The sequence below is a fragment of the Dreissena polymorpha genome, chromosome 6 (assembly GCF_020536995.1).
Source record: "Dreissena polymorpha isolate Duluth1 chromosome 6, UMN_Dpol_1.0, whole genome shotgun sequence".
Classification (NCBI taxonomy): Eukaryota; Metazoa; Mollusca; class Bivalvia; order Myida; family Dreissenidae; genus Dreissena; species Dreissena polymorpha.
Window position 1 is genome coordinate 45,864,458 of NC_068360.1, and position 27,460 is coordinate 45,891,917.

General features: G+C 38.9%; 2 protein-coding genes across 5 annotated transcripts in view; one reads left to right on the forward strand and one right to left on the reverse strand.

Annotated features, from left to right (window-relative positions):
- The first annotated feature begins 6 nt into the window (after window positions 1-6).
- On the forward strand, window positions 7-1,420 carry LOC127835348 (uncharacterized). Of its 2 annotated transcripts, none has more exons than XM_052361729.1 (2): window positions 7-926; window positions 1,232-1,420. In XM_052361729.1, the coding sequence occupies exons 1-2, from the start codon at window positions 734-736 to the stop codon at window positions 1,384-1,386; spliced, it is 348 nt and encodes a 115-aa protein (XP_052217689.1). In that variant the 5' UTR covers window positions 7-733; the 3' UTR covers window positions 1,387-1,420. The 2 variants fall into 2 exon arrangements, with proteins under 2 accessions (XP_052217689.1, XP_052217690.1); XM_052361730.1 differs by having other exon boundaries at window positions 7-235.
- A 9,797-nt stretch (window positions 1,421-11,217) lies between these two features.
- Window positions 11,218-27,460, reverse strand: part of LOC127835345 (zinc finger CCCH domain-containing protein 13-like) — a 59,761-nt gene continuing 43,518 nt past the window's right edge. For all 3 annotated transcript variants that reach the window (XM_052361724.1, XM_052361723.1, XM_052361725.1), the window contains exons 23-25: window positions 16,487-16,672; window positions 15,563-15,876; window positions 11,218-12,055 (exon numbers count right to left, since the gene is read on the reverse strand). In XM_052361724.1, coding sequence (XP_052217684.1) covers window positions 11,885-12,055; window positions 15,563-15,876; window positions 16,487-16,672 — 671 coding nt within the window. In that variant the 3' untranslated portion in view covers window positions 11,218-11,884. The remainder of the gene's footprint in view (window positions 12,056-15,562; window positions 15,877-16,486; window positions 16,673-27,460) is intronic.

Sequence of the window (27,460 nt, forward strand, 5' to 3'; positions counted from 1 at the left end):
AGGACTGCGGATCAACAGTCGGAAATCCATCAAAACTTTAGTGAGAACACGGTAGTAGGGATGAATGACCAATCTTCACTGATTCAAGAGTACTTCTATCGAGAAAGAAGCTATAGCGATTCTGGAAAGGAGAACTTCCGCAAACAACACGATGACATAGGTCCGAGAAATATTGACGTGGTTTCGTCAAATGACACTCACACTAACAAGAGCAGCTCTCGTAGCTTTGATCTAGGTACAAGCAACAATATGATACATAGTTTGAACAATCTTGTCACTAGTTTTAATTCATCGTCGGCGTCCATTTTTGCAAACGCAGACTATATATCCGGTTCGGCACTAAATATTTCAAACGGCCCGTTACGTATTCAGTCAATTCACAAGCTGAACGTTTCCCCTGAAAATAAGTCTCCTAAGGCATCTCGTTGCTTAGCCTTTTTAAAGACATTAACAATAATGTTCGACGTAAAAACCATCAAAATGCCCATATGCATTGCTTTTCAACTATCCGCAATGCTGCAATGTCCGTCTTCAATGCTCAGTTCTATCTACATAGCCCCGTACGCCAAAGAAAACGGACTGGACACACGCGACGTGGCCCTTTTGGTTACTGTCTTCAATTCAGTAGACCTCGTAGCGCGAATAGCCACCGCGTTCATCTCGGACAGCAAGTTCGCGCGGCGGTCTACCATGGTTGCGGTGGCAGCTATGGTTATTGCCCTGGGCGTCGCATATGTTGCGTTGGTTTCGTTCGTTCAGCGCTTTGATGGCGTTTGCGGTGTTACTGGGACTAGTCAACGGCGTGTACTTCTCGCTCTACGCTGTGATCATCGTGGACTATATGTCTATAGAGCGACTCAAGAGTGTCCTCGGCATCAATGCGCTAGTACATGGATCATCCGTAGCACTCACGTTTTATTTAGTTGGTAGGTAATCGAGGAATGTGCTCTTTAAAAACAAAATCAGATAGTTATATGAGCGTCTCTATGCACAAACTGTATTTCTAATAAAACTATTGTTCTGAGCGAATGTGTTATCGACCTAATATTCTTTTAATAGTTTAATGATGACAAATATGAAAAAAGATAGCACATCATTATTAACATTTCTCACCCAGATTACAAATTGTTGCGGCATTTCATCGAAAAGTCTGCAACTTTAATCAGTCGATGTTATTGTCAGTGCCGTGGTCGTAGTAAGAACTTGACTCGATGATCAATCCTGGTTTCAGGTCTGCTGCGTGACTTCACCGGTTCCTACGTGTATTCCTATCACTTGCTGGGAACCATGTCGCTGCTAGGTGGAGTTATCATGTACTGTCTACAGTTCATAGGTGAGAACCAGGGTGCCATGGATACGGAAACCGTAGCGAAAAAGCCATCTTGACAGATAATTAACTTTTACAGTGTATTACATGTACAAGGAATCTATGCCGTTAGTTTTGTGTATTTTTTTAGATGTATCTTTATTTTGTTTATCCATTTTGGAAAACTATTTTATTACGTACGAGAGATGATGAAGCTCCACGCAAATGGCATTGTACACTACTGTTACTAAACGGAGTATGGCCCTTTGTATCTGAAAAATGCTTATTTTAGTGTCCTCAAATATAACACTTTGTGTCTAGAAGCATATTGTGGCGGGGGGCTATCAATCACCGAATTGGCGTGTTACTTCTGTTTTATATGGAATCATATTTTCGTATTTTGTAGATTTTCTGTCATGGTATGGACTGATTTAGTTTCATTAGGGCAGTTTATGATTCTACGTGTTTAAATGTTCTGTAATGTATTGCACGTTGAGGCCAGGTTTTATTACATTGAAGTCTCAGTTCGGAATTGAATATTAGTTTATGTGGTCAAATTCTATACTTGCTGTAGACTCTATTTTGAATTATGTTGAATTGAATTATGTATGGAACGGCGATATTTATATTGATCTAGTTGAGTGATAAATGTCCATTTGTGAATTCGTAATGTTTTTTTCGTGCTGGCATTGTGATGATTATTTACCGCAATTATAGACACATTTTGTGTATATGCTAAGAGTGTTTTTTATATATTCGAATTTGTGTTATTTTCTCTTGAACAGAATCGCTCTCTTATTTCAGATATGATTCAACATTTACCCATCCCTATAGAAATACACATATGAATCACTGCAAAAAAAAATCCGTTAAAATAGTTATATAGCGCGAATTGTTTTCCATGTACACTAAAGCGTGAACGACTTCAGAGGCCACTCAGCCCAGAATGTATTACGTAAACAAGTAAAGTGCATGGCAACTTAACACTGCAGACATGCTGTGTCAGCCAGACAGTATACCTCAGTTCGTGCATGCGTCAGAATACTGAAACATACATTGTCGGAAACGTTGATAAAAATTGCATGCACAATGAGTAATCTGTTGCGTTATTTCGGATTGCTTCACATACATCATGCATTTGAATATCTCAATATTAACTTTTTAAATTTATTTTTCGAATTCTTACCTTTGTAAGAGGCCCTTTTTTTTAATTAAGATGTGTTCTGACTATGATTGGGTGCGATTTACATATTCAAAAGCTTGCCGGGTTCTTTTCTATGCGAGTTACAAGAGATTCTTTAACCGTACACACTATTAGAGTTATATGATTATACTAAGACACTTAAACACGTTTTCAAATGACTTAGTAAAAACCGGTAAATCGCCGGTATTTGTTGGCATCAAATATGCAACATTGCGTTCTTGTGTAGATTACCATTGAACACAGGTATGATATGGCCTCTACGTAGAGATGAGACATTGTACAGGGACATGTGTGATATGGCCTCTACGTAGAGATGAGACATTGTACAGGGACATGTGTGATATGGCCTCTACGTAGAGATGAGACATTGTACAGGGACATGTGTGATATGGCCTCTACGTAGAGATGAGACATTGTACAGGGACATGTGTGATATGGCCTCTACGTAGAGATGAGACATTGTACAGGGACATGTGTGATATGGCCTCTACGTAGAGATGAGACATTGTACAGGGACATGTGTGATATGGCCTCTACGTAGAGATGAGACATTGTACAGGGACATGTGTGATATGGCCTCTACGTAGAGATGAGACATTGTACAGGGACATGTATGATATGGCCTCTACGTAGAGATGAGACATTGTACAGGGACATGTGTGATATGGCCTCTACGTAGAGATGAGACCTCGTACAGCAGGTATGATATGGCCTCTACGTAGAGATGAGACATCGTACAGGGACATGTAGGATATGGCCTCTACGTAGAGATGAGACATCGTACAGCATGTATGATATGGCCTCTACGTAGAGATGAGACATCGTACAGGGACATGTATGATATGGCCTCAACGTAGAGATGAGACATCGTACAGGGACATGTATGATATGGCCTCAACGTAGAGATGAGACATCGTACAGGGACATGTATGATATGGCCTCAACGTAGAGATAGACATCGTACAGCATGTATGATATGGCCTCTACGTAGAGATGAGACATCGTACAGGGACATGTATGATATGGCCTCAACGTAGAGATGAGACATCGTACAGGGACATGTATGATATGGCCTCTACGTAGAGATGAGACATCGTACAGCATGTATGATATGGCCTCTATGTAGAGATGAGACATCGTACAGCATGTATGATATGGCCTCTACGTAGAGATGAGACATCGTACAGCATGTATGATATGGCCTCTACGTAGAGATGAGACATCGTACAGCATGTATGATATGGCCTCTACGTAGAGATGAGACATCGTACAGGGACATGTATGATATGGCCTCAACGTAGAGATGAGACATCGTAACAGGGACATGTATGATATGGCCTCTACGTAGAGATGAGACATCGTACAGCATGTATGATATGGCCTCTACGTAGAGATGAGACATCGTACAGGGACATGTATGATATGGCCTCAACGTAGAGATGAGACATCGTACAGGGACATGTATGATTTGGCCTCTACGTAGAGATGAGACATCGTACAAGCATGTATGATATGGCCTCTACGTAGAGATGAGACATCGTACAGCATGTATGATATGGCCTCTACGTAGAGATGAGACATCGTACAGGGACATGTATGATATGGCCTTACGTAGAGATGAGACATCGTACAGCATGTATGATATGGCCTCTACGTAGAGATGAGACATCGTACAGCAGGTATGATATGGCCTCTACGTAGAGATGAGACATCGTACATGGGACATGTATGATATGGCCTCTACATAAGAGATGGACTTCGTACAGGGACATGTATGATATGGCCTAACGTAGAGATGAGACATCGTACAGGGACATGTATGATATGGCCTCTACGTAGAGATGAGACATCGTACAGCATGTATGATATGGCCTCTACGTAGAGATGAGACATCGTACAGGACATGTATGATATGGCCTCTACGTAGAGATGAGACATCGTACAGCATGTATGATATGGCCTCTACGTAGAGATGAGACATCGTACAGCATGTATGATATGGCCTCTACGTAGAGATGAGACATCGTACAGCATGTATGATATGGCCTCTACGTAAGATGAGACATCGTACAGCATGTATGATATGGCCTCTACGTAGAGATGAGACATCGTACAAGCATGTATTATATGGCCTCTACGTAGAGATGAGACATCGTACAGGGACATGTATGATATGGCCTCAACTAGAGATGAGACATCGTACAGCATGTATGATATGGCCTCTACGTAGAGATGAGACTTGTTAAAATAGTTGCGTTTTTTTGTTGTTGCTGAAAAGGTCATTTAATGTTTTTACTTACAAATTTATAATACCCGGTATTTGCAAAAGTCTTAAAGGGGCCTTTTCACGTTTGGGTAAATTGACAAATTGAAACAAGAGTGCCTGAAAGGCCCAAAGTCGCTCACCTGAGATAAAAGAAATGACCTGTTCTTTGCAGCCCAAAATATCAATAGAACAAATGTTCTAACCAAGTTTCATGAAGAATGAACAACAAATGGCCCCATGGCGGAACTGTTTTTCAACATACTGGAACCATATTTGAACTCGTCCAAGATAGTATTGGGACAAATCTTCTGAAAATGTTTCATGAAGATCCAACAGTAAATGTGGCCTCTACAGTGTTAACAAGGCAAATATTCATGACGCTCAACGGAAGACAGACAATTGACAAAAGTTGATCACAAAAGTTCTCCATGAGCAAAAAATATTATGCTCATAAAGATTGTCACCATGTGTGAAGATCAGCAAGTGTCATTCAGATTGACTAAAAATGTGACTAAAGTATTCACAATGTTATACTATAAACAACTGTGGTAGTGCGGTCTCGTTCGCTTACGCAAGTGAACCGGTCACGGGACGGTTACGAGTTACTTGTGTGAGCACTTATGTAATACGGAAATATTTATCGAGTCTAATTAAAGAACGCTTATTTCTAACACATTTACTGGCTGTAATTCAATTAACTAAAGGCGTCCAGTCAGATACGCCTGAATACACTCAAAGAATCTATAAGTGAAAACCAAAGCAGCTTTAATGAAATAACTAACTTTAGTCTAAAGAATCTATGCATCGTTAAAAATGAACAAATACAGCAATACCATTAATGAATGTAAAAAGAAGTTCACAATCTGTCAAATAAACTGATATAAATATTAGTTACTGTTAGTCTAGAGTTGCTTCAAAAATGTTGTTTATAAAATAGTCTAACTTAATCTAAAGAACACAATTTATGGAGAGTGGAAAACTCCAGTGATTCAAATGTAAAAAATAAGAAGAATTTACAAAAGTTATTTCAATCAAAAGAGTCTTTCTAATTTAGAAATGCCAAATAACAAGGTTGCCATGGAAACAGTTTCATAGCACAGTAGTCTGCTAAATACACCAAAACACAGTAGATTTACTTGGCTCATCAGTAAAGATCAAGATAAGGCTCTACAGTGCATTAGTACATGTACAGTTATCTTATGACATAGGTTTATTAAATTGCATGCAAACTACTGTCTTTATGTACACCACATTTATGAAAGAAGTCCCAGGTTTATATAAGGGAGTTAACTATTAGAAAGTATGTACAGGTTATCTTTCTTTAACATTATGGCTTATCACAACTAAACTATTCAAATGCTTTCACTATATACATATAGTATAAAACTGCCCCACCCCCTGGCGGCCATGTTTTTCCACCGATCTGGACCATTTTCGAACTCAACCGGCATATCCAGAAAACACATGTTCTGACCAAATTTCATGAAGATTGGACCAAAAATGTGACTTCTAGAGTGTTCACATGTTTTCACTATATACATATAGAGAAAAGTGCCCCGCCCCCTGGCGGCCATGTTTTTTCACCGATCTGGACCATTTTCGGACTCGTCCGAGATATCAATGAAATCAATGTTTCATGACGATTAGGCAAAAATTGTGACTTCTAGAGTGTTCACAAGGTTTCTCTATAGCCATATAAGGAATACTGCCCCGCCCCCTGGCTGCCATGTTTTTTAACGGACCGGAGTTTTTTAACTCGACCAACATATCATTTAGACAAACATTTTGACAAAGTTACATGAAGATTGGCATCAAATGTGACTTCTACAGTGTTTACAAGGTTTTTCTTTTTTTGACCTAGTGACCTAGTTTTTGACCCAGCATGACCCAGTTTCAAAGTCAGTGGAGGTATCAATGGGACAAATGTTCTGACCAAGTTTCATGAAGATCGTACAATAATGTGGCCTCTGGAGAGTTCACAAGGCAAATGTTGACGCAGCACGACGGACAAAAGGCGATTACAAAAGCTCACCATGAGCACAGCTCAGGTGAGCTAAAAAGTTGTTTCAGATTCGCAAATTTACGTTTTAGTTATGATATTTGTTAGGAAACAGTAATACTGAACATTTACCATGCTCTAAAATAGCCATTATATGAATCTTTTGACGATTTAAAACCCCGAAAATAATAAAGCGTTGCAACGCAAAACAAATTAATAATTTGGAGGTCTATTGTCGTTAGATTTTGTGAAACTACGCGGATTGCTTATATAAAGTATAAAATTGTATTCGGAAGAATGGCCAAGTGGTCTTAGTGGTAGACTTTACTCCTGAACTCCAAGGGTCAGTGGTTCGAGCTTTGCTGAGGGTTACCTTTTTTTCTTTTCTTTTTTAAATTTTATTCTTGATTTTTTACTGGAGCTTTTTTGTATCTAATGTTTACATTTATCAATATAAAGCTTTTAATGACAAACTTCAAAACATGCCAAAATCTGTGAAAAGGCCCCTTTAAGTTATAATAGTATGAAAAACGTTTCAAATAAAAATATTGCCTTCCTCAGGATTCTAACGGGACCACTGGAAGCATATTCTTACTCACTACATCGAAAATCATTCTTCTATGCATCAAATAGACGGACTCATTTTGTTTTAAATTTTAATTAATCGCATTAATCCCACACGGGAAATGGTTTTAGTACCGAGAATTAGATATTCTCAAATTTGCATCTATTAGCTCTTAAAGATGCTGAATCTGTCAAGTTGTGTTTTGCCTTGTTGTGCAAATATACACATACCTATGGGGGATTTTTGGGGTGGGGCATGGGGGATGGTTTGGGTGGAGTCGATTGTGGTATGTCAGGTAGGTGTTGTTTTGTCAAAGTATGAATCAAATCTGATCATAAATAAAGAAGTTAAGGCAATTTAAGCAAAATTTGAAATTTATTAATTTAACCTTGAGAGTCAAGGTCATTCAAAGGTCAAGGTCAAATTCAACTTTCCAGGTACAGTACCCTAATGATAATAAGAAAGTATTTGAAGTTTGAAAGCAATAGCCTTGATTCTTTAGAAGTACAGTGGATCTAAACACAAAATTTAACAAAATATTCAAAGTTACTAAGTCATAAAGGGCCATAATTCCGTTAAAATGCAATCAAGAGTTATGCAACTTTTCCTGTACAGTCCCCTTATGATAGTGAGTGAGTGTTCCAAGTCTGAAATCAATTATAGCTATGATACTGTAGGAGTAAAATGGACCAACACACAAAACTTAACCAAATGCTCAATTATCTAAGTATAAAAGGGGCCATTATTATGTCAAAATGCCAGTCAGAGTAACATAACTTTGCCTGCACAGTCCCCTTATTATAGTTAGTAAGTGTTGCAAGTATGAAAGCAATAGCTTTGATACTTTAGGAATAAAGTGGACCTAAACAAAAAACTTAACCAAATTTTCAATTTTTCTAAGTAAAAAAAGGGCCATAATCGTTACAAAATACTTGATACAAGTGTCTGTTCTTGTTTATAGATTAGGGTCATGCTTGTAAAGAAGTATGCAAAATATGAAAGCAAAATGTCAAGGGACATAGAAAAATATTTGAGGTGGTACGCAAACTTCAACATTTGCACGCTCACGCCAGGGTGAGTAGGATAGCTCCACTATATATATTTCATATATAATAGTCAAGCTAAAAAGTAAGCTTAATCAACAAATAAAATAATACTATTTGGAAGAGTTTTAAATAATGATAATAACAAGGAAAACTTTGTATGTGCTTGCGCTGGGGATGAAACCCGGACAGAAAACAAAAGCTTACTTGTTACCAGTATACCACGCAGTTTTTTGCTAAATTATCAATGATAATTTGATTGATTTGATTGATAATTTTCATAGCCCGGGTCTGGAGTGGTAATTTGCTTGTTTCAATATAATGCATACCTTCTTTTTAAATCTGACATGTTTTTCATTTGGCCAGACTTTACACATACATTTCACTGAGCAATATTTTGTTGTTTTGAAAGAAACTTATAGTTTTCAAAGACATTATTTAAATAATTAATAGAAGTAAATCAGTATTGTAAATAAGCAGTGATTTTGAAAGCGTGATACTTTTTATTAAACCCAGAATGGCGTGGGAATAAAAAAAAATACATAAGAAAACCGTTAAGCACTGATGATTCTGAAAGTATTCAAATAATTCTTAGTCGAACTGGCACGATATTATACAACTATAGAGCAGAACTAATTTTACAATAAGGAAGTGACATTTAGTTTAGTTTTAGTTTCAGTAACAAAGTGCATGCCTTTATTTGTAAAGGTATAGCCCACCACAAGGGGGACCTATTCCTTGCTACTTGTACTGCAGTGTACAAGTACTCACTGATTGGATTACTTGTCTGCAGTGTACAAGTACTCACTGATTGGATTACTTGTCTGCAGTGTACAAGTACTCATTGATTGGATTACCTGTCTGCAGTGTACAAGTACTCATTGATTGGATTACTTGTCTGCAGTGTACAAGTACTCACTGATGGATTACTTGTCTGCAGTGTACAAGTACTCACTGATTGGATTACTTGTCTGCAGTGTACAAGTACTCATTGATTGGATTACTTGTCTGCAGTGTACAAGTACTCACTGATTGGATTACTTGTCTGCAGTGTACAAGTACTCACTGATTGGATTACTTGTCTGCAGTGTACAAGTACTCACTGATTGGATTACTTGTCTGCAGAATGTATGGGGATAGAGCAGGTGAAAGTACTGGTAATAATCATGGTGGATTCAACCTCATCGCATTTGGAATATGTATTAATTAAAAGTAAGTAATTGTAAAATTACATAAAAGTAATTGTTAAATTACATAATTGTAACAAGAAATATCTTTAAAAAAGATATACGGCGTTGATTGTGGTTGGAGTTTATGGAAGGTAAAGATTTAAATGAATGAGATCAAGGATAGCTAATATCTTTTTCTGTGCAGTTTTAGCTGCATCAAACACAGTAAGGGATGTTTCGCGGAGTTTTCGCGGCTTATTTTACATTATTACATATTGCTGGTCATAAACCTATAGATTCAAAACAGAAAACCAAAGTCAACCGGCCACACGCTAAGTCTCCGTACATATTTTAAATATGTATACGCGCGTTCTTTGAACAAACCTGTTTGAGTGGTTTATCGGGCATTGCTACGTGTATTTGATTTGATTATTAACAGTATCGAGAGTCATCGCGCTCATACTTAATACATTAGTCAATATGATGCAATTATACATTAGTAAATATGATGGAATAATTCTTGTTAATTAATTAAAAATAATATTTATCATGGTATTGTTGAAAACAAATTAAGAATCTATTATTGACATGCCATAAAATAATATAGCTGGATATCTTCATTTAACATCTTTCTGGTAAAGAAAACTCCAGTTCACCTAGTTCACGCTATAGATCTTTATTATATAACTATTATGTTACTGACCGCGAACTCCGATCAGCACATAAGGTCTGACCTGTATATTAACTCTGACATTCAAACACCATAACCACGAACTGACCCCTTATACCTCGCGGGTTGAAATGCAATGCATTAAAGTAAGGCATCCCTTCCACTGCTCTTTATACTTTTACATATAACATGTTGACAGGAATATGGAAGTCAGTACTAAATTTGAGAACATGGCCTTTAAGTACACAACGTTCTCGCGCTGGAAATCCTCTGAGAATAAAAGGTGAACGCACAAACTGTATTGATGTCGAGATTGAGTGTAAAACTGTTCTATCTATTAAGCCTTTTTATTAGAGATAAAACTGTTTCATGCTGAACACGCAGTAAAACAGTGTTACAAAGACGCGGACATGTTTCCAATGTTCTAGTGGTATTATCAAATCAGCCAATGCAGTCAATGAAGTGTATTCATCTGTACTTGGCCGCAGGAAGTTTTATTTGAATTCTATTGGACACTAACAAAGGTCACGTAAGGTGAAAAGCTGGCGTAGTCAGCTTTGCCGAAAAATATTAATTTCTTAATATATTGTTACAACTGCAAGAACATTGGTCATCATTATTGATATATAAACATGAGTGATACAGTATTTTGACTGAAACTAAATTATATGTCTACAAATATTAACTGAATGCCTGGAAGAGACATTGTTTGCTCTTTGGACCATTCAGCACATTTATGAAAATAACGTGATAAACGTGCAATTTCCTGACCTCGCGCAATTTCCTGACCTCGAACACTAAAAGTTTATTGAAATATACATATGAAAGTACAGCTTTATAAACTGTATAATATGAATTTCCAGATACATACATCCCAGTGTGCTAAACTCATCTTTTACCAACATACAAAACATACATTCATTTTAATAAGACCAACTAAAGTACTATTTAATGTAATTAGGTTTGTTTTATTCCAAAACACATAGCACAAACATACATTCAACTCAATAATACCTAAAATGCAGTTCACTAAAAATTATTTGTATTCATTTTTTTTAAATACCCTTTGACAATGGAAATGAACACTGTATGCAGTCAAATGAACATATATACGTAACTAAATGTAATTGCTGAAATTTAGTAGAGCTTTGTCACAAAATTACTATTACCCCTACACCCCAATGTCCAAGGGTCATTAACTCGGGAATGTTTCAATCACTATGGCTTTAAAAAAAGTGTCCTGCACATCTACATTTCATGGTGATGACATAATTAAAGGTATAATTTAATTCCTAGAGAAAAAATGAAGTAGTTTGCTCTACATACATAGAACATATTTTGCTTATCTGACAAAAAATAGCTAATTTTAAATGCACATATTAGCAACTCACGTGTGCATAATTAGGAATGGAGTGTCTAACATCTTCACTTCATAGTGATTTTAGGTTTCATTTTAATCACTGACAAACCGACGTACCAATTACTCCAATATACTCACTCCCAGCAAGGGTATAATGTATACTACACAAAACAAAACCAACGTACCAACAGAATGTATACTACACAAAGTTAACATTTATGTAGACAAAGCAAGGTACCAACAGAATGACTCCAATCTCATACCAAGTTTATAATAAAGCAGAGTAATACTGAGGTCCCAGCCTAGGGACACGTGACTGGTGATCCCACTGGCTTCACTGGGGTGGTAGGTGACATCACTTCCTCTTTACTGTGCGGGGAGGGGTCCTGCGCGTTACGTAGCATGTGCACACTTTGTCTGAACAGCTCCAGATCCATGTCTTGGCTGGCGTACAGGTGACTGGAGTCCAACACCTAGACGACAACAAATACAGCATTCGGCAAACAGAAGTATCAAACTAGAATTGTCATGTTAGACCTAAAGTAATCTATGGCCATGCTGATTGTGTCAGAGCAAATTGCTTCTAAGGCATTAAATGATTTTTTTTATTATATTTAGAGGTGAATATATGGACTGTGTATTTATATGTTACAGTGTAAGAAGAAGTAGAATTAGAGGTTAATATTTGAACTGTGTATTTATGTGTTACAGTGTAAGAAGAAATAGAATTAGAGGTTAATATTTGAACTGTGTATTTATGTGTTACAGTGTAAGAAGAAGTAGAATTAGAGGTTAATATTTGAACTGTGTATTTATGTGTTACAGTGTAAGAAGAAGTAGAATTAGAGGTTAATATTTGAACTGTGTATTTATGTGTTACAGTGTAAGAAGAAGTAGAATTAGAGGTTAATATTTGAACTGTGTATTATGTGTTACAGTGTAAGAAGAAGTAGAATTAGAGGTTAATATTTGAACTGTGTATTTATGTGTTACCGTGTAAGAAGAAGTAGAATTAGAGGTTAATATTTGAACTGTGTATTTATGTGTTACAGTGTAAGAAGAAGTAGAATTAGAGGTTAATATTTGAACTGTGTATTTATGTGTTACAGTGTAAGAAGAAGTAGAATTACAGGTTAATATTTGAACTGTGTATTTATGTGTTACATTGTAAGAAGAAGTAGAATTAGAGGTTAATATCTGAACTGTGTATTTATGTGTTACAGTGTAAGAAGAAGTAGAATTAGAGGTTAATATTTGAACTGTGTATTTATGTGTTACAGTGTAAGAAGAAGTAGAATTAGAGGTTAATATCAACTGTGTATTTATGTGTTACAGTGTAAGAAGAAGTAGAATTAGAGGTTAATATTTGAACTGTGTATTTATGTGTTACAGTGTAAGAAGAAGTAGAATTAGAGGTTAATATTTGAACTGTGTATTTATGTGTTACAGTGTAAGAAGAAGTAGAATTAGAGGTTAATATTTGAACTGTGTACATTGTATTTATGTGTAAGAAGTAGTAGAGCCACAGAAAAGTATCACAGATATTAATTGGGAATTACTTTGCAATTAAGGAAGGAAGTGTTATGGTACTTTTGAACTACAATTCCTTTCACTAGTTTTAATCTATGAAATTTTCTCTAACAAATTTTGGGATATGCCAAAACTGAATTAGAGCATGAATAATATTGGATGGAGTTCAGGACCTTAGGAACAAAAAAAATGTGATACAACAGCATGCCAAAAGCAATCAACATCAGCATATGCTGAAGACAATTCAATGCAAACACAATTGACAGTAAACTTACATAAAATATATACACAAATAAATTATATTTAAGCTAATTTCAAATAAAGAATGAAACTTTTAACATACAGAGATTTTCCATTTATAGAAAATACTACATTAATAATTTAACCTATTTTATTTTCTATTTTAAACACAAAGAACTAGAGCCGGGATTTTTTTACCAGTAATTCTTTGTTATCAACATAACAAACTTGAAGCTTAGTAAAAAGCATTTTAGTAACTAATCATAATAATAGACAATGTATACAGCAATAAATTGTAAATAAAACATTTCATTGAATTCTGCAAAATTCAGACACACAAATGCAGTTAAAATATAAATCCTTAAACTAAAGCAGTTTAATTGTACATTCAAAACTAAATCGCCCTATATTGTCTGCTCAGCCTCTACATGTCATCGTACATTGTCTGCTCTACATGTCACCCAACCTTGTCTGCTCTACATGTCACCCTACCTTGTGTGCTCTACATGTCACCCTACCTTGTCTGCTCTACATGTCACCCTACCTTGTGTGCTCTACATGTCACCCTACCTTGACTGCTCTACATGTCATCCTACCTTGTCTTCTCAGCCTCTACATGTCACCCTACCTTGTCTGCTCAACATGTCACCCTACCTGTCTGCTCAACATGTCACCCTACGTTGTCTGCTCAACATGTCACCCTACCAATTCAGCTCTACATGTCACCCTACCTTGTCTGCTCTACATGTCAACCTACCTTCTCTTCTCTAAACATCACCCTAACTTGTCTGCTCTACACATCACCCTAAATTATCTGCTCTACATGTCACCCTAACTCGTCCGCTTTACATGTCACCCTACCTTGTCTGCTCTATCCCCCTTACATGTCTGCTGTCCACATCACCCTACCTTGTCTGCTCTACATGTCACCCTACCTTGTCTGCTCTACATGTCCCCTACCTTGTCTGCCCTACATGTCGACCGACCTTGTCTGCTCTACACATCACCCTACCTTGTCTGCCCTACATGTCACCCGACCTTGTCTGCTCTACACATCACCCTACCTTGTCTGCCCTACATGTCACCCTACCTTGTCTGCTCTACACATCACCCTACCTTGTCTGCCCTACATGACAGCCGACCTTGTCTGCTCTACACATCACCCTACCTTGTCTGCTCTACACATCACCCTACCTTGTCTGCCCTATATGTCACCCGACCTTGTCTGCTCTACATGTCACCCTACCTTGTCTGCCCTACATGTCACCCGACCTTGTCTGCTCTACATGTCAACCTACCTTGTCTGCTCATAATGTCACCCTACCTTGTCTGCTCTACATGACACACTACCTTGTCTGCTCTAACATGTCACCCTACCTTGTCTGCCCTACATGTCACCCTACCTTATCTGCTCTACATGTCACCCTACCTTGTCTGCTCTACACGTCACCCTACCTTGTCTGCTCTACATGTCAACCTCCTGTGTCTGCTCTACATGTCACTAGACCTTGACTGCCCTACATGTCACCCTACCTTGTATGCTCTACATGTCACCCTACCTTGTCTGCTCTACATGTCACCCTACCTTGTGTGCTCTACATATCACCCTTCCTAGTCTGCTCTACACATCACCCTACCTTGTCTGCTCTACACATCACCCTTCCTTGTCTGCTCTACATGTCATCCTACCTTGTCTGCTCTACACATCACCCTACCTTGTCTGCTCTACACATCACCCTTCCTTGTCTGCTCTACATGTCATGCTACCGTGTCTGCTCTACATGCCACCCTACCTTGTCTGCTCTACATGCAACCCTACCTTGTCTGCTCTACATGTCACTGTACCTTGTCTACTCTACATGACACCCTACCTTGTCTGCTCTACATGCCAACCTACCTTGTCTGCTCTTCATGACACCCTACCTTGTCTGCCCAACATGTCACCCCTACCTTGTCTGCTCTACATGTCACCCTACTTTGTCTGCTCTACATGTCACACTCCCTTGTCAGCTCAACACGTCACACTATCTTGTCTGCTCTACATGTCACCCTACCTTGTCTGCTCTACACATCACCCTACTTTGTCTGCTCTACATGTCACCCTACCTTGTCTGCTCTACATATCACCCTACTTTGTCTGCTCTACATGTCATCCTACCTTGTCTGCTCTACATGTCACCCTACCTTGTCTGCTCTACATATCACCCTACCTTGTCTGCTCTACAGAGCTGACGCCTCATTTCGAGATCTTTGCGAGCACACAGTGCCCGACGGAAAGGTCCGATGTTGGACATCAGCGACATCCTCTCCTTCAGTTTCTGCAGCCCAGAAGCGTGAAACATCGCAACGTCACTGAGAAAGTTAAATTTAGAGGACCGAGAACCAGTATTGTTCTGTTTTGAGGGGGACTGTGAAGCTTCAGCTTTACTGTCTTCAGACAATGTTGTTTCCTCTTGTTTAATGTCTGCTTTATTGGGTTTAGCTTCAGTCTGTGAGTCATTGAGATCAGATTGACTTTCAGTCACTGAAAACAAAAGAAAACTTGTGTTCTAATGTCACTACAAGTTATGTATGAGTCTTTGGTTCCAAATATTCAGAGAAACAATAAGATTTTGTTAAACACGGTTAACATGTGCTATGCTTCGAGGGTCGCTCTTACCCCAATTTAAAAAGTGTAACATTTTCAATTATAAGGGGCATTGAAGCTTGATAAATGGTACATAATTCAATAATCATTAACCTGGTTTAACTAAAAATACTGTAAACGTATAGAAATTTGTCAGTATGAAATTTTGTGGTTTATTAAAAAACAACTAATTCGTTGGCACGTAATTTCGTGGATTTCAAATTTTTGGGGAAGACTGACCGTCATAATAATTTAACTTTTATTAAAACAACAAGAGTAATAATGAAGCATAATCTGCTCCTCTGTGTTGACAGCAAGACTTGGGGTTAATGTGCACTGAAGCATGAAAGTGTCCCGAAATGTCCCACAAAGTCACACATACCACAACCCGCAGCAGATACTTATTTATTGTATTTTCAATAGTGATTTACCGAGTTGAAAATTTCAAATAGGGTCAGCAGCTTAGCACTCCGTAAAAGCAAAATTATTCCACAACCATTCTGCTCACATTCATGTTTCTGGCACACCTCCAGGACTTGCGAGAACAGCTGGTTCCCTGCATACTGCCGTGACAGCCCGATCTTTGAGAAGATGGCTCCAGGCTTGAAGCGGTTCAAAGCTGAACCAGTCTGTGGCTTGGGCCGCTCATCCCTGATCAGACTGGACCAGTCTATCTCCAGGGCATCCACTGCAGCTGTATAAAAGAAAAGGTTCCAGTGAAATAATTGAAAACAACATTTATGCAAAAACTGCTTTTGGTCCCAAACATATCAACTTTCTGGATTAGTATTTATGAATAAAATGACTTACATTTTTTTAAATTATTCAACATGAAAAAGCGTGTAATAGTTTCAGTTTTATTTTTTCATATTTAATCATTTACAAAAAAAAACAAAAAAAAGGGAAAAATATGTTTCTCAAATTTATCACACTACTTGTTATAATGTAATAACCAAACCTAGGTTAACCAATACATGTATTAACAATTTAATTGATGATTAATATAGGATCTGGCACGAGTTGGCATATCATACCATATTTTATTAAAGCAGTTAAGAAATTTTGTTAGTAAGCGAGCCTTTGGCGAGCTAACTAACGAATTTCCTGGACCAGTTTAATAAAATATGGTATGATATGATGAGTGTCAGATCTTTTTTATCACATGCTTTTAAATGTGAAAATTTATAAATATTTACGCAAACATAATGATAAATCCTGAATGTTGTTTACATTTCGTGACGTCATTTAATGTTGCAACGTCATTTCATCAAAATAACAAAATGCGGTTAAAAAGTATATTACACATGTGTAAAATAAAAATATATGTAATGGTTATATTGCATGGGAAACAGGGTATGGCATGTGATAAATTTTGTTGTTTATATTTCATAGAGCATCTAAGGCTTGTAATATTCTTACATGAGGCCAACATTTTTTTGTTTCACAGGAGTGCCGAACCTAAATTTAGAAAATACAATTACAACTAGAAATGCCATTGATGTAAAAACAGTAAACATTTGTTATTTTTATTTGTCTACCCTCACCCCGGACTTTTTTCAGTTCCTGTAAAACATTTAACTCATTTTCAGCAAAATAAGCATCAGAAACACAACACAAAAAGAACTCCTATTTTGGTAAATTATTCAATTATTTCATTATTATTATTATGAATGATAAAGTTACAGCCTGAACAATAATTTTGAAGAAATATTTAACCTTTTACCTTTATGTGCGACCTTGTTTAACTGTTTAAAGAAAGGAACTAATGGCGTAAGATGTTTCGAGATAGAGAGCAGAGCATGTGAAATTATCTAATTATCATTAAAACTGTGTAGCTTTTATCTACATCTCAAAGGATGACACTTTGCAGTGTTTCTCAAACTGCGACTAACTTCGCACATAATTAAGCGTTTTTTGTCTGCTTGATTGCGCTTTTTTCACAACTCAAATATTTAAGCACCGACCAGACCAGAAAGTGTCTTCGAAAAATTGCCAGTTAATTAGGTGTGAAATGTCTTTCAGGAACCAGCACACAACCTCCAGTTATCGAAAATCACATGTTATTGCCAGTATTTTTATATAGAAATTAAAAGAAAATGTTAAGGACTTCCTTTAACACTCGAGTAATCGCAAGTTTTCGAGAAAACGGCAGCTCGAGTTATTGCAATTCTACCATATTTATCCTTTAAGGGCCATGATTCAGAAAAAAATTCAGGTTATCAGTCAGGTTATCAAACTTGGCTAAAATTATTTGCCTACATACATTATTACCAAGTTTTATGATGATCCATTTTTATGTGGTCTGAATTAGACAGAAGACAAGGTTTATTGTTTTTTTTGTTCAGTTTAAGGGCCATAAATTATTTCAGAAGTGCTTCAGGCCATCTGGCTGGTTATCAATCTTTCCCAAACTACCATGCCCACAAACATTATCACCAGGCTTCATGATTATCTGATTTCAGCTGATTTAATGAGCGGATATCATTTTCGTAAACGCTGCCTGCAAGCCTACCATCCAGCCAACTGCAGCTGTTCCCATAAACAGGAGTACAAAACAAGAGCACCCCATAATGGGTGCCACGCTCGGCTACGGGTGCAGTTTTAAATAAATGAAAGCTTGTCAGAATTTCTTTTTATTTTAAGGTCACAGTGACCTTTACCTTTGACCTAGTGACCCAAAAATGGATGTGGCGTGCAGAACTCATCAAGGTGCATCTACACATGAAGTTTCAAAGTTGTAGGTGGAAGCAATTTGAATTTAGAACCAATGTTCAAAACCTTAACAATTTGTTAAGGTTAACGCACGATGCAGACGTCGGAAGGCGAAGACACGAAGAGCGGGCTATGACAATACCTCGGGTTTTCTCCGCTAAAAATGTGAAATATTACAAAGAATGACATCAGTCACAAACAACATTAAAACCTAAAACTTCCAGCAATACAAGAAGTACAATCACAAAGCAATACATTGTGTTTTTGTAAGCAGAAGAAAAGTTCACAAAGATAAACAAGCACACATGTCCACCATGCTGGGCTAGTAAACTATTAAACATAAATAACAATTAAAAGCCATAAAACTTGCAACAAATGCTAAAAAAATGCAAAGCACTGTTGGCTGATGCGTTTTACAAATAAATAATAAAAGAAAGTGTGTGAAAAGCTCTGTTTAGTACCTGAACACATTTGGTTGATAACAAAACAAACAAGAGCACCGTCTTGCGAGTGCAGACCGCTCATCTATTTTCTTTTTTAAGGTGAAGGGACTCTCATTTTCAATCACAAATTAGGGAGGGATGGAGTGAAGAGGGGTGTATAGTGTGGGGGTGTGGACATTTATTACATTATCTTCCAAAAATGCGGAAAAAAAAACAAAAAAAAAAGGGGGGGGTGGGGGGGGGGGGGATTTTTGGGTGCAATGGTTGGACAGTATTTCAAACATAAAATAATAAAAATAAATATTTGTGTTTTTTAACCGTTTCAAAAAAAAAATGGGGGGGGGGGGTGGGGTATAGTGTGAGGGTGTGGTGGTAATTTGTGAGATGATCTTAAAAAAAAAAAAAAAAAAAAAAATTAGGGGGGGGATTCGGTTGGGGGGAGGGGGGGGTGGGGCGGGATTCTTGGGTGCAATGGTTGGACGGTATTTCAAACATAAAATAATAAAAAAAATATTTGTGTTTTTTAACCGTTTCAAAAAAATAATTCGGGGGGTGGGGTGGGGGGGGGTATAGTGTGAGGGTGTGGTGGTCATTTGTGAGATGATCTTTAAAAAAAAATAAAAAAAAATAAATAAAAAATTAGGGGGGGGGGGGGGGGGGGGGAGGGCACGGGGGATGGTTTGGGTGGAGTCTATTGTGGTATGTCAGGTAAGAGTAGTTTTGTCAAAGTATCAATCAAATCTAATCATAAATAAAGAAGTTATGGCAATTTTAGCAAAATTTAATAATTTGACCTTGAGAGTCAAGGTCATTCAAAGGTCAAGGTAAAACAAATTTTCTTAAGTAAAATTCATTTTAATTATTAAATACTTACCTGTTATCTCTAGCTTACCCCTTTCCAAGGGAGTTATTTCATCCGGAAAATATTCAAGCGCTGGGATTCGTCCACCTCTATAAGAATCCAAATCAGGTTAAACATAGTACAATGCAACCTAACAGGAAATCAAGAACCACAACTCATCTTTCCTTTACGCAAACATAAAAGGGCGATGAGCGGGGTGGGAGGTGGGACTTACCGATAACAGGTAAGTATTTAATAATTAAAATGAATTTTACTTAAGAAAATTTGTTTTAATATCATAAATACGTTACCTGTTATCTCTAGCTGATTTTGCAGCTGCGGCGGGAAGGTTCGCATATTTTTTCCCATCACAGCAAAACCCATATAGAGGGTTTACAGCCAGAGATAGTAGAATCAAGTCCTCTTATAACCTTTGTTAGTACAGTATAGTACTTAATTCTCGGATGGCACCAGTGTACTTACGCCATAGAAGAAACTACAGTTTGAGCCACTACAAGAGGACCCAACTTATACAAATTGTCTTGTTGGCACTCAAGAGAACGAAGATAAAAAGAGGAGAAGGTGGTCGGATTCCTCCAGAAAGCAGCTTGAAGCACTTCAGATAGTGGGGTCTGATTAATATAAGCCCACGAAGCCGAAAGAGCTCTTAATTCATGCGGTCTTATCTTAAACAGGGATAAATCCCTCGATGAAAGAGAAGAATAAGCTTTCCTTATAGTCGAGGCTATCCAACAAGAAATAGAAGCCGCAGACACATCGCCCCCCCCCTTTTAATGGAATGAAAAGTCTCTTGCGAGAACCTCGAATAGACTTTACCTTTTTAAGGTAGAACTTCAAAGCCCTGACCGGGCAAAGGAGTCTATCATCATCTTCATGTCCACAAGTTCTAGATAGACTTGGAACTTTGAAGGGTTTGGAAGCCATAGAGGGGAGTTGATTTTTAGCAAGGAATCCTGACTGACACAACAATGTAACAGAACCATCAGAAGAGTCAAAACGAAGATGACTATCCTCGATAGAAAGAGCATGAATTTCACTTCTCCGTTTGGCTGAAGCCATAGTAAGAAGGAAAACGGTCTTCCATGTTAGGAATTGTAATGAAGCCTGATCAAGAGGTTCATAGGGAGCCTTAATAAGGGAACCAAGCACACAAGCTAAATCCCATTTAGGAGCAAGTGTACGAGATACAGGACGACTAAGTTCCATAGCTCGAACAAGTTCTGAAATAGCTGGATCAGCACAGACTTGTGAAGACTTAGTGAAAGCCAATGTATGCGAAATCATAGATCTGTATCCTTTGATGGAACTAAGAGAAAGTTTCTTATCATCAAAAAGATAAATGAGAAAATCCGCTATTCGTCTAGCAGAGGGATTGAGGGGATTAATTTTCCCTCGAAAACACCAATTGGAGAAGAGTTTCCAACGAGCATCATAGACTGCTCTGGTGGATTTTCTCCTTGCCGAAGCAACGAGGGTTGAAGCCCTGACAGAAAAACATTTCTTCTGCAAAGATTGCCTGATAACGGCCAGACGTGTAAGTGGAACATTTTTGGGTCCGCATGTAGTCTGCCGCTTTGAGACAGAAGATCTGACCTGTGAGGAAGATTCCTGGGATAATCGTACAGGAGACTGAGAAGATCGTTGAACCAAGATCTTCTGGGCCACCAAGGGGCAATCAGGAGTATCCTGCAAGAGCTCACCCTGATTTTCCCCAATATTTGGGGAATTAGAATGGGTGGGGGATAGGCGTAAGCGTCCAGTTGGTCCCATGCGAACGAAAGCGCGTCGATTGCCCACGCTGCTGGATCGTAAACTGGACTCACATACAGAGGAAGTATGTGATTGTGTCTGGTTGCAAATAGATCGACCAGGGGATAACCGAACTTGAAAAAGATCTGGTTGGTCACTTCTTGATGAAGTGTCCACTCCGATGGAAGTAACTGGTGTTTGCGAGACAAACCATCCGCCAGGGCGTTGAGGCATCCTGGTATATATTTTGCCAGCAGATGAATGTTGAGTGTTTTGCAAAGAACAAGTAATTTTCTGGTTTCCAGATACAGGGATTGAGAATGTGTTCCCCCCTGTGCCTGGATGTAAGCCACCACAGATGTGTTGTCTGTTGACACCATCACACAAGAGTCTCGAAGATGTGATTGGAAATGAGATACAGCTAGAAATACTGCTCGCATTTCTAGATTGTTGATATGAAGGTGAGATTCCTGATGAGACCACAACCCTGAAATTATCAGACTGAGAGGTTCCAGGTGAGCACCCCACCCTTCCTTGCTCGCATCCGTTATTAGATATAATGACGGTTGCGGGGGTAGAAGGGGTACTCCTGCCAACAGAGTCTCCTCGTCTAGCCACCACTGAAGATGAGACCTTAAGGAGGGAAGGATTGGAATCTGTGTTAATAGATTGCCTGGAGACCATTTCCAACAAGCTGAGAGATAGTGCTGAAGAGGACGTAGGAAGAGATGTCCCAACTGCACAAAGTCTGCTACTGAGCTCAGGATACCGTTGAGAGAGAGGAATTCTTGAGCTGTTATATGAGATTGGGACAAAACCCAGTTGACCTTCATCAGAAGGTCTGATATACGTTGAATAGACACTCTGACCCGATTGATGTGGGTCAAGAAATTCATTCCCACAAACGTAAAGTCCTGTGAAGGAATGAGGTCTGATTTGTCTGCATTGAGAAGGAGCCCTAACGAGAGGAGCTCCTTCCAAGAGAATTCTAGGTTGTACAGAAGCAATTGACGATCGAGCTGGTGTAAGAGCCAGTCGTCGAAATACTGAAGAAGAATAATCCCGTGAACTCTGAGGTGTGATCCGACTGCCGACATTAGTTTGGTAAAAACTCGTGGGGCTGTCGCCAACCCGAAAGGCATAGACCGGAACTGGTAGACTTGGCCTTGAAAGGCGAATCGCAAGTACTTTTGGTAGTTGGGATGTATAGGAACATGGAAGTAAGCATCTTCCAGATCCAAAGACACCCCCCAGTGCAGGGGTTTGATGGATTCCCGTATGAAAGAAGGAGTCTCCATTTTGAAAGTTGGTTTGAGGAGATACATGTTGAACACTTTTAAATCTATTACTGGTCTCCAGGAACCATTTTTCTTTTGAACAAGAAAAAGACGACTGTAAAATCCTGGAGAATAAGGATCTTGAACCCTTTCTACCGCCTGTTTTTCCAAGAGCCCGAGAATGGACTCTGGAATATGTGGATGCCGAGATACCAGCTCTATAGGGACGCGAGAAAGTGGAGGCCTTTTTTCGAATTGAAAAGTCAGGCCTTTTGTCACAAGAGAATGAACCCATGCGTCTGAAGTAATTTGAAGCCATCGATTTGAGAAGTGGAAAAGTCTGGCCCCGACTGGTATTTCCGGCATCGGAGGTTGTGGCGGTAGAAAGGGAAGGGACCTAGGGCTGATAAGCAGGAGGTGCGCCCCTGCCGGTAGAAGGTTTGAAATTCCTCTGTCCCGGCTTGGGTTTGCCCTTTTTCCCAGAATCTTTATTAGAAGACTTGTGTGACAAAGAAGGTCTGTTATAGGAAGACTGCCTATTAGGACCTGACCGTGGATTAAAAGAAGGCTTTTTAGAGAAAAGGTTATTTCTCTTAGCCGTCTTGAATGCTGGAACTGCTGGTGGCCTAGAAGCAGGATGCTTAAAGACCCCTTGGCGTTGTCCAGAGTTGTTTCTAGCTAAAGAAGCATGAAGTTGGTCATCCTTGTCAGCTGTGATTGCTTCTTGTATCCTTCCACCAAAAAGAAAACCTGATGTGAGAGGAGCTGTTCTGAGCGAGTTCATACCAGGTTCCAACAGAAAATCTTTAGGTAAAGAAGTAAGGATAAGATCTCTACGAATCCTTAGCATCTCGGACATTGAAGAAGCAGAAGTGTGAGATAAGGCCAGTGTGGTCCGTGAGAGATGAATTAACAAATCACGGAGTTCCTCCGGAACAGATTCCGACCAATCACACACCATTTGTAAAATTGTCGCTAGCATGAAGTCAATTTGGTTAGTCAAACCTAATGATCTACGTTCCCTCATTTCCCAAGTTTCCAACATTGAAAACGGAACAGAAACTGAATTGGAACCACTTGGCATTACAAGAGATAGCTTGCTTATGTCCGGATCTGGAACCGGAAGTTTCGAAAAATCCAACCCAGATGTTACATGTGGTACAGGAGGTTTGTAACTTTTACTACCTTCCTGGTGTTTTGGATCAGCTAGTTCCTTAGGAATTTTCCATGTTTCTCCTCGTTTTGGAATAGTCTTATTAGCTGATTCCAATGATTGAAGAACAGATAGAACAGTAGAACCAATGGGAAGTCGTGGGTCAGGACGAGCCGTCGACTTAATAACCCTGTTGGGATCAAATGTACGAAAAAGTTGTTCTGTCACAGAAATCGTCGCATTTGAAGACAGTTCAGCAGGTCTTGGACAGTAATCTTCACCAAGAGTACGAAACATCAGTTCATAGATCTGACCAATCGGAGCTAAATATTGATCCGTCTCAACATTAGATTCTGCATCTGAATCAGCCTCACTCTCTACAACACCAGCGGTTTGTATAGAATCAGCAGGAACAGAAGTGAGAATATCTTGTACCGGATTGTAATTGTCTGGTAACAGCGAATGATCATCCCCGACGTCAGTAAACTGATAATGTAAACCGGAAGAAGGTAAATTATCAGCATTGACCGGTACAAAATGTCCCGCCGAATTCTGTATCCATAGTGTATCAGGATTCGACAGGGTAGCTGTAGGGGGTACACGACTAGATACTGTAGATGATACCCGTGGTGTTGACACTGACGCCGTAGTAGTGAGATGAGCTCCTGAAGATGCAATACGTGTGGCAGTCAACGTTGGAACCGACACATTTGGCATGGAAACATGCGATTCCATAACGGAACACGATGGTGAACGACTATACGTATGGTAAGTCCGATGCTGTCTACGTGAACGTTGCCGACGTCCTCGTTTCCTGCAATGTCGAGATCTGGATCGGCTGCGCTGTCGAGATGTGGATCGGCTGCGATGAGATCGAGATTTTTTGGAATACCGTCTCCGTGAGTGACGACGTGATCGCTTATGAGCGCCGCGACGATGATAACTGCTCGACGAAGAAGAGCGTGTCCGATGTCCACTCCTTGATGAAGACGATGTATTCGACGACGAATCGGATGTAGAAGAATACGCCGATGATGAAGACCGAGTTCTTCTTGACCGGCGATTGGTGTTATCGGTGGCAGGCCCAACTGATGACTGTTGACCGGTGACCGGACCGGACCGGTGATCAATGACCGGACCGGACCGGTGACCGGACCGGACCGGTGACCGGACCGGTGACATGACCGGACCGGTGACATGACCGGTGACCGGACCGGACCGGCCGGTCATATTATGACCGGTTACGTCACCGGACAAAGACCGTAGAATGGCGGCTGCCATGTGGTCTGACATTGATCCAGTCGTTCCATGATCAATGTCGCCGGTATGCATGGTGTGAGTCATAAGATCTGATGACGATCGACTGACAACAACACCATCTTGCCCGGTACCCAGTGACTGACAAAACCGCTGGTCATCCTTGACCAGTGGAGTCACCGGGTAATCAACGTCGGATGGAGGTTCGTTGCGTTTGCGGCTGATCGACGTCCTCCGGCGACCTGCTTTTGTCCATACGTCGTAAGCCCACAAATCGCAAACCGCACATTTGTTATTAAATGTGCAACCGGTACATGCCAAGCAAGTATCGTGGGAATCCCACCTTGCTTTGATATGACCACAAGAACCTCTATCCTGTAAGTTCATTCTGAAATAAAAGAAACAGAAAGAACCTACAAAAGACAAATTAATGATTATAAATTCAAATAAAAAGTTAAACCACAAAATGTAAACACAAAGAACGCTGTCCAATTGACCTCAATTACTTATTGGGGAATAGGCACGAATTCCTCGTGGTTCACGTGCTCATGACGTCATGTACATGAGCGACGATGCAAACAAAGAAACCCAGCAAAAGCAGAAATATGACAATTACTGCAACAAAAAGTATAGAAATATAAACCGAATGATACAAATAAAAGATAAATAAACTTTATCCTTTTAAACTCCGCCAAAAACACAGTGAAAAGAACACATAAGTCCTGAGCCTAAAATAGGCGTGCACATGGTTTTATCCGGAAAGGAAAGATGAGTTGTGGTTCTTGATTTCCTGTTAGGTTGCATTGTACTATGTTTAACCTGATTTGGATTCTTATAGAGGTGGACGATTCCCAGCGCTTGAATATTTTCCGGATGAAATAACTCCCTTGGAAAGGGGTAAGCTAGAGATAACAGGTAACCTATTTATGATATTAAAATTCAACTTGCCAGGTACAGTAACCTCATGATAGCATGAAAGTATTTGAAGTTTGAAAGCAATAGCCTTGATACTTAAGAAGTAAAGTGGATCGAAACACAAAATTTAACCATATATTCAAAGTTACTAAGTCAAAAAAGGGCCATAATTCCGTAAAAATGACAACCAGAGTTATGCAACTTGTCCTTTTACTGTACCCTTATGATAGTTTGTGAGTGTTCCAAGTATGAAAGCAATATCTATGATACTTTAGGGGTAAAGTGGACAAAAACACTAAACTTAACCAAATTTTCAATTTTCTAAGTGTAAAGGGCCCATAATTCCGCCCAAATGCCAGTCAGAGTTACATAACTTTGCCTGCACGGTCCCCTTATGATAGTTAGTAAGTGTTGCAAGTATGAAAGCAATAGCTTTGATACTTAATAAATAAAATGGACCTAAACACAAAACTTAACCAAAATTTTCAATTTTCTAAGTATAAAAAGGGCACATAATTCTGTCAAAATGCACGCCAGAGTTATCTAACTTTGCCTGCCCAGTCCCCTCATGATAGTAAGTAAGTGTACCAAGTTTGAATGCAATAGCATTGATACTTTATGAGAAAAGTGGACCTAAACGCAAAACTTAACCAAAATTTTCAATTTTCTAAGTATAAAAAGGGCACATAATTCTGTCAAAATGCACGCCAGAGTTATCTAACTTTGCCTGCCCAGTCCCCTCATGATAGTAAGTGTACTAAGTTTGAATGCAATAGCATTGATACTTTCTGAGAAAAGTGGACCTAAACGCAAAACTTAACCGGACACCGACGCCAACGCCGACGCCAAGGTGATGACAATAGCTCATAATTTTTTTTCAAAAAATAGATGAGCTAAAAATGACTTCATTGGAAAACATACACACATTCAACTGCAAGAAAAATGTGCATGCTTAATGCTTCTAAGATATGAATAAGAGAATTACCATTGCCACATAGTAACAGCTTTTTTGATTGCCATGACAATTACAGTACATTGTATTTACAAGCATTCATTGCTGCCATGGGATTCAACAAAGAAATTTGAGCAAATGAATTAAAACTAACTAGACACA